Genomic DNA, 12,243 nt, shown 5'->3' on the forward strand with positions numbered 1-12,243 from the left:
CAAAGACAAAATAAGCATCTGTGGAATTGGGACAATGGATGTAATAGATGTAAGTGACCATGCACCTATATATTTATCTGTTGATAAATCATCCAAAGAATACTATTTGGAAACTAAATTCAAGTCTACTCAATGATACGTACTTTAAGAAACAAATTAAAAAATAAATTGGTCTCTACTTAGAATTCAATGATAATGGAGAGGTTTCACCTCCCATTTTATGGGATACTCTGAAGGTGGTCTTAAGAGGGAAAATAAATAACAAATAAAACATTAGAGGAATTACAAAATAGGAGAAGCACTGTCAACGTTTCGGGCCGAGACCCTTTGTCAGGAAGGGTTCTCCTTATAGATGCTGCCTGGCCTGCTGTGTTCCACCAGCATTTTGTGTGTGCCGAGTGAAATTCAAGAAGCTTTTGAAGTGTTTTACAAAACTCTATATTCCAAAGTTCCAGGGGGAAGCATAACCCAAATTGACAGCTTCCTGAATTCCCTAGAGTTACCCACTTTAAGCGAAGAACAAAATAGTACGATGACTGCTGACATAACTGAAGTTGAATTAAAAGCTGTAATTAGTAGGCTTAAATTAAGCAAGTCACCAGGATCAGATGGGTATACAGCACAGTGGTACAAAGAATTTAAAAATGAGTTAATTCCTGTTTTACTCCCAACACTGAACTGGGCTCTAAAAATAAGGCACAAATGCCACCCAGTTGGAAGGAAGCGATAATCTCAGCTATACCAAAAGAAGGCAAGGATAAAATGGAATGCGGGTCATTTAGACCAATATCTGTTCTTAATGTAGATTATAGATTATTTACCTCCATCATGGCCAAACGATTAGAGGAGTTTCTACCCATACTGATACGTAACGATCAGACAGGTTTTATACAACAACGCAAGACAATATACAAAGGACACTTCACATAATGGATCATACACAAAAAAATAAAATCGAAGCAATAGTGATAAGCGTGGATGCTGAAAAGGCATTTGATTTGGTTAATTAGAATTTTCTTTACAGAGTTTTACATAGATTTGGTTTCCAAGACACAATTATTAAAACTATACAGACACTATATGACAACCCTACTGCTAGGATTAAAATCAATGGATATTTATCAAATAGTCTTACCCTAGAAAGGGGCACAAGACAGGGTTGTGCATTGTCACCGCTACTCTTCGCATTATATATGTGGAACCATTAGCTCAATACATCAGACAAAATGAAGGTATCAGGGGAATTGCTATTAAAGGAACAGAGCATAAATTGACTTGTTACGCAGATGACATTTTGATCTATCTAGGGCAAACAACATACTCTATCTAAATTGATGCAATCCTTTGAACAATATGGTCAATTATCAGGATACAAGATCAACATAGATAAAACCCAATTACTTTCATATTACTATAGCCCACCAAGAGAAATTGAAAGTAGATATCCCTGGGCATGGCACACAGAGTCTTTCAAATATTTGGGCATCATTATGCCAAAAGATTTGGCAAAATGATCAGAATGTAATTATCAGGCTTTATATAAAAAAATTAAGGAAAGTATGGCAAGATGGAACCTGATTACTTTTTTCAGTCTCAGTTCAAGGATTGAGTCTATTAAAATGAATATACTGCCCAGACTGTTATATCTCTTTCAGACTCTACCAATAGAGGTTAATCAAAATCAATTCAATGAATGGAACAAGATGTTATCGAGGTATATTTGGCAGGGTAAAAGGCCTAGAGTTCATCTCAAAACTTTGCAATTAGCAAAGGAAAAGGGGGGATGGGGCCTCCCTTCTCTTAGAGATAATTATTTTGCAGCACAGTTGAGAGCTGTTATATGTTGGTGTAACCCATCATATGACGCTCAATGGAAAAACATTGAGAAGCGGATACTTCCCATCCCCATACAAGCAATTTTGGCTGATAACAACCTACAAAAGGACATAAATACTATTGATAACCCATGGGTGAAATTGACTCTTAAAATATGGAAAACTACTATAAAAGAATATAATCTAGAGGGAGATATTGTAATTCTTAGATGGTGTGCATATGACTTGGATTTTACACCAAATAAATTGGATGCTAGATTTAAGGACTGGACAGCTAAAGGAATAACAGTTATTTGCAATATAATGAAAGAAAGGAACACTGTTCAGTTTTGAAATGCTTAAAGAGAAACACTTATTAGGAAAACAAGATTTTTAATTGGTATTTACAGATGCGACAATATGTTAATAAGACGCTTAAAAATGTAACCAAGGCAAGTACATGCTTGATAGAGCTATTTAGAAAAGCATATAATTCAGATAACGGTAGTAGAATAATTTCAAGCAGGCATAAGGGGTTGTCAAATCTTAAAACACATTCGACTTCATACATTAAAACAAAATGGGAGAAGGAAGGAGGGATATTTATATCTGAGGAAAAATGGACAACAATATGGAGGTATCAATGGAAGTGTACCAGTTCACAGAAATGGAGGGAGTTTGGATGGAAAAACTTGATAAGATATTTTATTACACCCTCTCAGAAATCCCATTATGATAGCAACCTCCCTGTTTGCTGAAGAAATTGTGGAAATCAAAACGCAAATCATTATCATATTTTTTGGGACTGCCCTGTTATCAAAGACTATTGGAGGGGGATACACAATGCCCTACAAGACATCTTTAAATGTGAAATACCCTTAGACAGTAAGACCATATATTTTGGGTTTATACCTCAAGATTGGTTGAAAAAAGATAAATATTTAATGAATATACTGTTGGTGGCCGTTAAAAAGACTCTTACTAGGAAATGGTTATCACAGGAGAGCCCAACTTTAAATGCATGGATGGAAATTACAATGGACATTTACAAAATGGAGAAGATAACAGCATCTGTTAATCATAAGCTGGAACAATTTGATTCATACTGGGAAAAATGGTTTAACTACATAATGCCTCATAGGCCTGATTTTATTCTCACAGATCAATGAATATGTTGTAAAACAAAAGATCACTCCCTACTTGTACATAGTTTTTTTTCCTTTTGCTTGTTTTTTTCTTTCTGCTCTTTTCTATAAGTGTATACCTCAGATACTTTGTGGACATTTGTGATATATATGATTGTATGATATATATGTACAATGTCTGAAATACATCTTATGGAAATGTTTGTTTGATGATAACTTCAATAAAAAATAAATTACAAAAAAAATAGGTTGAATAAGGGACTTGAGCATCCGCGTTTTTTGGTATCCGCGAGGGGTCCCGGAACCAATCCCTCACGAAAAAGGAGGGTCGGCTATTTATGTATACCATAATTGACTTACGTATTTATTATTATTTTTTGTAATAATTATGTATTACATTGAACTGCTGCTGTGAAGTTAACAAGATCCATACCACATGCCAATAATAATAAACCTGATTCAGATTTCCCTTTTTGTGACGAAGAAGTCATTCCAAATAAATCCAGTGGACCTTTCCTCCAACTTTCACAAATTCATCCTTGTTTAGATAGAGAACAAGTCCAGATACAGATCTAATTGGAGAAAAATGCTTCTAATTAGCCTCAAATTCACCTACAAGAGTCAACATTTTGCTAATCCCTCTTATTTCTCACTGAGACTGCTTGCTAACTTTCAGAGGATCTGTGCACACAGATACCCAGGACTTACTTGACGCCACCTTTCAACCTCAGTCTTAAACTGAAAATATTTTTAGACAAACAGCTGCTGAAACTTTCATAAATGTTTTGTTGCCTCCAAGTCCAATGGTCTTAAAGCCAGCCTTTTATCTGCCATCTTTAATAAATCTCAGCTGTTAATCCCTGTTCCTTATAATCTATCTTTCATTATCTATGCTCACTTACAGAAATTGGATTGGAGCCTTATAATGTCGTAAGTTTTCATCCAAGTACTGAAAACCCTTCCCCTCTCCAGATCTATAAATTTTCAAAAGCTCTTCTAATTTCAACTTAACACATTATGTCCACTATTTGTAATCATGCCTTCAGTTGCATTCTAAACCTTAAAGTTCTGTAATTATTGCCCTCTACTTCTTACCTCCTCTAAGATGCTTCCTAAGATAATTTAGTATATCTATTTAAGCTTCAAGATCCTGAAAGATTCGAGCTGTTTCAACACTGAGCTCTGAATTATCAGCAGCATTCTGGAGTAGTTCACATTTTTCCCCACTAAAAGAACAGGACTTCATTTGGATCTTTGCCCTCAGATTGTGATAGTGAAATGGAGAAGGAAAATTGGTACAAGGAAGTTACATGCACAAAACAAAAAAAATTTTGATAGATCAGAAAAAAATGTTAAAAACCGTCTGAGAACTTTATGTATCTAAATAGCCAATTCTGAAAGCCCTGCCTCGTGAGTACAAAATAAATCAAAATAGCTCAGTAAATTGAGATATGATGTCTTAAAACCAAAGCTGTTTTGGAGCAATGCCCTGCAAAACTGCTGATCAACAGCAAGACCAGAATATCAGTGCCTAGGTTAATTTAGATGATTGACACTTTTTAGTGTCCTAGTTTTATAAAAGTTCACCCTTTGTGTGAAAGTCCCCAGGTCCATCATTGGTACATTAATTCTCTAGTAATTATTTTAATGTATCACTTAAAGTAATCAAACCAAGACCTTTCAAACAAGTGTTACCAATAAATTTAATAATGAGCCTCAAAAGGTGATATTAACCTAAATGCTTGATGAAAGTGTGGATTTAAGTTCATTTGAAAGAACAGAGGTTCAGTGATAGATAGAAGGCTTAGTTTAATGTTAGATGTCTGAATATGCTAATTAAGAGATTACAAATGAGAGCAAGGAAAATGAAAAATGAAAATTGAAAACAGGAATTTTTGAGTTTATGGGAGGAAATAAGTATTGATATAAATGTTAGAAGAGTTCAAGTTACTGAGCTGGGAGATCTGCAGGTTAGCAGAGTACTAGTCATGTCAAGAGTAGTTTAATCTAAAAGTTGCAATTGAGCTAACCCTGGCTTAAACAAACAAATCTTACACTTTTGTGATATCATTCCGGAAAACGTAGTCTCATTTTTTAACTGCATTGCATTTGTGGTTTCTAAATGACAATAAACTGAATCTGAATCTGACTTGACCAATTTAAGCTTCACTCTGATCCTTTGATCACAGTTCACCCCTGTAATACCCTTCCATTTAACCTCCATTACCCTGGATTATGATTAACAATATGCCATTTTTCACCAGAAGAGATTATCTGGTCATTTACAATTATACTGCTGCTTATAGAAATATGCCTTGCATAAACTGAGACCTACATCTCCCCAGAGATTATATTTCAAGAGCTTGCTACTGGATGCTAAATTCATTTGCATACTTATGTTATAAAAGCTGTTTTATAAATTCAGCTCTGTTTATTTACTGGGTGTAACTGGCTCACTTCTACAAGACCGTGTTGTGAACTGGTGGTGCAAGGATCAGTGACCAACACAGTTTGTAGATTCAATGACCTTGTTGAATCCACATTAGTAAATAGGGCTGTACAACTTATGCAAGAATGAAGGCACCAAAACATGCAGCAAAGTGGTATTAGCATTAGTTGTGTTTTATTGTTCTCCCTCCATCTTAAACTCAGAAGTTCCAATAACCATGTAACTGCAGCCCACACAGAGCTATTGTTACGAATGAGGAGCAACTCTGATGGGCAGAAGGGTACAGAATCACCAATCCCCCCCCCACCCCCGGAGAATCGCAAATTGCTACTATTCCAATGCTGTTATCAAAGGAAATGAGAGAGATAAACAGCTCATACAAATTTATGAGAGAGAGGCACAGCACAGGTTGGAATGTCTCCTATTGACAAAGAGAGAGATTACTGCTATTGTCTCTTGAAGAAGGAATTGTGTATTGAGTACTGTTCTATTCATTGAAACCCCTCAGGGGGCAACCAGAGTGGTCTGGTTGAGGGATTGCATCATCCCAACCTGATTGACACCTGAGACCCCATGAGTGGGGATAAAAGTGAGGGTCTGGGGAACACCCCTCAGACGCACCAGGAGAGACGCTACGAGACCAGTGGGGGCTTGTGTGTGTGTGTGTCCACCCTTGCCTGGGTGACGAGTCCTCCACGGAACGGTCTAGCTCAAGGACAGAAGGGGTCATACGTGAATGGCCACAACAGTAACACATCAACGGATCAAGATCGTAAAAGGAAAGTCGGCAAATTAATAGCTGTTACTCTCTCTCTCTCCAACAACTGCAACACAGTGATCAGCAACTACCGCAGCCTGCATGAACTGAACTTTATATTTCCATCGGACAATTCAATAACCCCTAGACAACGATAGAGCTTATTTCTTATTGATTATTATTATACCCGCACTTTTAGGTTTAGTATTGATGACGTATATTATCTGTATATTTGCATTGATATTTTTGTGTATTTTTACTAATAAATACTGTTAAAAATAGTATCATCACACTTCAACGGATACTCCTATCTTTGCTGGTAAGATACCCAGTTACGGGGTTCGTAACACTATCAACTAAAATCTCTCAACCAAGCATCATGGTTGCATCTTTGGAGTGCAAAAATACTGTCAACAAACACCACCGAACTAAAAACTAAATTTTTTCTCTTGTTTGTAACTGAACTAAAAATAAGTTTATAAAACAGCTGTCAAAAATGCACAGTACTAATCTGTTTGTGGTGGGGTTAGATAACTAACTTGATAATAGAAAAACAGTCACAGGAACTTAATTAACTTGCATTTTTCCATTTTGTTTCCTGGTCTGTAAGCAAGCTCACTTCTATATCACTAGCACTGGGAGGCTGGAATCTCTGAAAATTCCATGGAATTCCAAAGATTGTGGTTTTGTGGGCATGAGGATCAACACTGCATCTGAAGGACAGCACAGACCAGCACTGTCCTTATCATCAAGCTAAATGTGAACTGAAAGGTTGTCGGGAGGGAAAAATTAATCTGTTTCCATCAACTATCAACAGTGTTTATGCACAGATATTATGTAAGATGGACGCACTAAGAAATAAATCACCACTGAAGCTCATCTGAAGCCCCACGTAATGACGTCAAAAGGAACTCCCATGGAAGATCACTGTAGCAAGAAACTTAAGACCATGCCTTGGAAGAAAGTGACCAAGCCAAATTTCTTCAAAACAAGTCTGCAGGTGCTTGAAATTCAAATTGGATTTCCTTAAGTGTCTCAGCCCGAAACCTTGACTGTACTCTTTTCCATAGATGCTGCCTAGCCTGCTGAGTTCCTCCAGCATTGTGTGTTGCAAGCAAAAATTCTTGTGCATTTAGATTCAAATCATTCATGCTTATAATTCTACACAGACAAGGAGAAAGAACTAGAAAGCAACTTGGGCAATCTGAACTCTAGATTTAATACTAAACACAATTTAAATGCACCTGCTTGCTCTAAAAGTACATTCAACTTTAAAAAGTTTGATGTTAAACTCAATTTACTCTGTTGCCCAATCTCCAAACACTCACTATCTCCGAACACAGTCCAGTCACCATCTCAACATGGTGCTCAACTGTAAACATACTACCCTTTCCCTGTTCTCCAGTCCTCAACCATTTATCAGCTATCTGTTCTCAAAGTAAAGAATGTGCAGATAGATTAGAAAAACAAAATAGTAAATACATAATCAACATTGAAAATCAGTAGGTAACCGCATATACTGGTATAATTAGCAAAACAATTTAAAGGCTACTTCCTGAAATCTTGCACTTAGAGAATATTAAATTTCATTAAATGCTACTGCATCCAAGTTCCCAGCGTAAATTAAGTTGATTACAAAATCAAAACATTTTTATTTAGCTAGTCAAATCCTTGTTAAAATGACACCAAGAAAATGAAAGTAATTCAAGATCAATGAAGATCGAAATGCTCAAGATTTTCGGAAATGTGTAGGTTATGTGCAGCTGCAGGATACAGAGAAATGAAGCAGTTATTTAGTCTAGCATGCCTGTAGCTATTTATAACAGCCATAAAGTCATTTCACTTTCCTGCTTTCTCAATAGCTTTCTTTAAATAAATAATTGAATTTTCTTTCACAATTTACAATTGAATATCTTTTCCACCAACCTGACAGTGCATTTCCAATCATAACACATTGGGTCAAGTATGAACTTCCCTAGACTTATATTTGCCTACATGGGAAAAAAGTACCCATGTCATCTGTTTACCTATTAAAAATATCTATCAAAGCCATCTAACAATTTTTAAGCTTCCATAACAAATTTCCCATTTTGCTAGTCTCTCCAACAAAACTAATAAATTCACTTCTGGGTGGCAATTTACAGTTATAATTCAAGATAGCGTGTAGACAAGTTATTACAAAGGACTAATATCGAGACAAGCAACAATGATAATAAGTAAACAAGGTGCGTTTGTGGGTTACTGACAAGGGTGAAGCTTCCTGTGACAATCTGCAGTATTGAATTCCCATTTGAAATCATCGCCTTGTAATCTAAAAAGAGAATTCTCCACAATTTTTCCTATTCCTGATGTAAGTTTGCATATATTTCCAGATTAACACAATCTCTGGAAAAAGAGATTTTAGCTCTAAATATAATGCCACATTCATATTAAACTTACAGGAAGAATTATGTACTGTGCTGTAGTCTGATCAGTGTGAAGAGATTTCACCGCCCACTGAACTAAATAGCAAATGAATGAAAGAAAGTTACTGATGTTTCAAAGAGTATACACAATAAAATAATCTTCAATCTTCCTCTAAACTTAAAGCTTGAGTACTTCAGAATTCACCATAATATAAATAGGACTAGAGTAAACATGACCACAAAATTACACAGAAGAGAAACTAGCCCCAAGAAAAGGTTATCAGCATACATAGCAACCTTTGAGAGCTTTTGACTAAGTATATTATGGAACCAGAGTAAAATTTAGCTCAATGTGAATAGCGGGAACTACAGTGGGTGGTATCACACCCAGCAAAAGGAAAATGGTTGGGTTCCAAGAAGCTTGGGACATCAACAACAATATTGCTTCAGGAATCCTCAGGACATTTTCCCAGGCATAACAATTCCCAGTTACGACATTAATGACTATCCTGCCATCAAAAACCAACAGAAAAAGATGCTGGAAACATTCACCAGGTGCGACAGTATCTGTTGAAAAGGGAAACCCATGCAAAATGAGTTAAGGTCCAATGTGAAGGTAAATTCAGAAAAGGGAAATCACTGGGCCTCCAATCAAGAGAGACAGGGCTCTCTTTCTAATTTGGGTTCCTCTCTCATCCGTTTCTACAGGTCTTCAAATGAAAATATTAACTTTCTTTCCATCGATGCTACTTGATGAGCTTAGTCTTTTCCTCAATTTCTTCTTCTATTTCAAATTCCCAGCATATTTTTATTGTTCCTCTATCATAAAACCAATGGGCAATTCTCACAGATGTGCGATATTTAATTCAGGTTGGAACACTTCAGATAATGAAGCAGTCTATGCCCATATATAGCAAGATCTCAACCATATTTGGATTGGACTATTGAACAACATAACACAAGTGGTGAATATTGATTAACTTCAATCTATAATTAATGTTTGTCACCATGAATAACCGGTGAGATTCATTTTCTTGTAGACTACTCACAGTAAATACAAGAAACACTTTAAAATCGAAGCAAGAGGCGGAGAGTAAAGTAGTAAAGGCATCTCGGAGAGAAGCTTTCCTTTAACTGATTGGAGAAGAGGCAAGACTGCGCAGGCGCGTGACGTCACACACCAAAGGTTTAAAAAGGAGAGGAATTTTTTCAACGGTCTTTTAAATCGAAGCAAGAGGCTGGGAGTAAAAAAGTAAAGGCATCTCAGAGCGAAGCCTTTTTTAAAAACTGATTGGGGAAAAGAGGCTAGACTGCACAGGCGTGTGACATTTACAAAAAACTGTACAATATGCTGGTGATTTGCAGAGCTTACAACCGCTACTACCAAGGACAGAGGCAGCAGGGACTTGAGAACACCATTGCCAGCAAGATCCCCTCCCTCAAGCTAATCCTCCTTATCCATAACTCTTGTAGCGCTGAAATAACATTTCATCCCAGCAGTACTGCTACGTTTATTAGCTTGCCTTTTGCCCTGCAAGAGATCCCAATTATCCAGGGATCTGAAGCACCCTGCTGCACCAATTCCTTAGGCACACATTCAACTATACTCTCTTCTTATTTATTGCCTCGCTAACATGCGGCACAGGGAGTAATCCTGAAATTACAATCCTAGAGGTCCTGTTTTTTTTCAACTTTAAACCAACTCCTTAAATTCTATTTGCAAGAATTCATCTCCCTTCGTGTCTATCTCATTATTACCAATGTGGACCATGACCTCTGGCTGCTCACCCTTCCCTTTCAGAAAGTCTTGTGCCCACTCAGACACATGCCATCCTAGAGTCTCTACTGTGGCCATAGAACTACCTTCAAACACGTTAGATTCCATAGTTCACTGAAATTACATAACACTGTACTGTTACACTACTCCAGTATAGTTTTATCATTATTTTTCACTATATTGAGTGCTAATTATATTCCACTCAGATCTGTATTGAGTTTAGTTCAGAGTGCCTCCGTATAGACTATTTTGGTCAAATCCATTGCTATTGCTACCCAACAAAATATTGTCCCTAGTCATTTAAACTTCAAATTGCTCTTCAATTGCCCTTTGGAGACATTTAAAATTTCCATTAATACCTTTCCTGTAGACCATCCTAGTCTCATGAAAAAGCCCAACATTAAATTTTCATTGTGGCCCTTATTTTACATTGATGAAATAGATTTGGTGCATCTACCCTAATGAATTTCTCAGTCACATCAGGTTGATCATTATCTTGATCAGATTTGCTTTCAAACTTTTAGTCATGAGAAACTAAATTAAAACACTCAGATGGGAAGGCCCTTGCACTGTGCAATTAACATGTCTGATCAGAAAAAAAAATCTCAATAGCATCATTGATGACATATTCACATTGCCTGGTTTACATCCACCTCCGTCTAATCACCAGCTACAACTTACAATCAAAAACTCAGGAAAAGGTTGAAATTATATTGAACACAACCTAATTAATGTCATGAACTGAATGAGTAAGATACAATATCAAATACAAGACACAATTATAGGCATTATGTTCAACTGTTGTACTGCACACAGGACATAACAGACACCTCTAAATCCAGCTAAAAATAAAACAATTCAAATATGCCTAACACAATCATAAAGTAAAGGAAATCGATAAGTGTTGGAGGGAATTTGGTGGAAAGTATGGAACAAAATGGTGCATGAGTCATTATAGATGGTACAAGGGTACAGACATCGATTGGTCATAATTTTCTGGAGTAGGAGGCGGCAAAAAAAACTTACGGGTGTGGCTTCATTTCAATGTAGTTCTTTGGGATGAAGCCGTCTTTTCCATTCAGTTCAGCCTTGTACCAGTTCTGATCACATTCTTCATTTAAAACCTGCAAAAGTAACACACAAAGTAACTGGTTTAATTGGAAGATTAACAGTTACACTCAAGATCACAGAGCTGGGTAAGATTGAACATTTACTTTATCTGCTATGTCACAGGAAGAGTCTGAGCACATTATCACTGGCTCTAGATACAGGGGCCAGCTTGGGCCAGAATAACCTTTCTATGACACTAACTACAATTTTAAATAATCCGAGGACAATGGGCTAGAGAATTCATTCAATTACCATCACTGCCAGTCAACATCTCAGAGTTCACTCTTGTTTGAGATGGTTACATATTGGAAAGCACTTCAAGCAGCTCTAGACCAGTATGCAAAATTGAACAGCAGGATTGTCTTTAGGGGAATCTAAATAAAATTCTCAAAATTCTAAAATAAACAAAGTCAGGAGAGTACAAACAGAGGCTAATGAAGTTGTGCTTACATTGATAATTTGCAGTTATTAAAACACTGTATTAAACAGAGCATTCTGTGGAATGCTCTGCCTCAGAAGGCAGTGGAGGACAATTCTCTGGATGCTTTCAAGAAAGAGTTAGATAGAGCTCTTAAAGATAGCAGAGTCCAGGGATATGTGGGGAGAAGGCAGGAACGGGGTACCGATTCTGGATGATCAGCCATGATCACATTGAATGGCGATGCTGGCTCAAAGGGCCGAATGGCCTACTCCTGCACCTATTGTCTATTGTATTCTCTGTGCTCATTTTTTTCCTCTCTCTCACATAAATTACTGAGATCTCGGGTGGCAGGCTGGCCTCAGATA

At 36.8% G+C, this 12,243-nt stretch overlaps 1 protein-coding gene across 1 annotated transcript in view; it reads right to left on the bottom strand.

The window, feature by feature from the left end:
* The window catches only part of LOC140714970 (growth factor receptor-bound protein 2), a 169,189-nt gene that overhangs the window by 51,702 nt on the left and 105,244 nt on the right, over positions 1–12,243 (bottom strand). The window contains exon 2 of the mRNA XM_073026677.1: positions 11,374–11,471. Within this exon, the coding sequence (XP_072882778.1) occupies positions 11,374–11,471 (98 nt within the window). The remainder of the gene's footprint in view (positions 1–11,373; positions 11,472–12,243) is intronic.

The sequence above is a fragment of the Hemitrygon akajei genome, chromosome 22 (genome assembly GCF_048418815.1).
Source record: "Hemitrygon akajei chromosome 22, sHemAka1.3, whole genome shotgun sequence".
NCBI lineage: Eukaryota > Metazoa > Chordata > Chondrichthyes > Myliobatiformes > Dasyatidae > Hemitrygon > Hemitrygon akajei.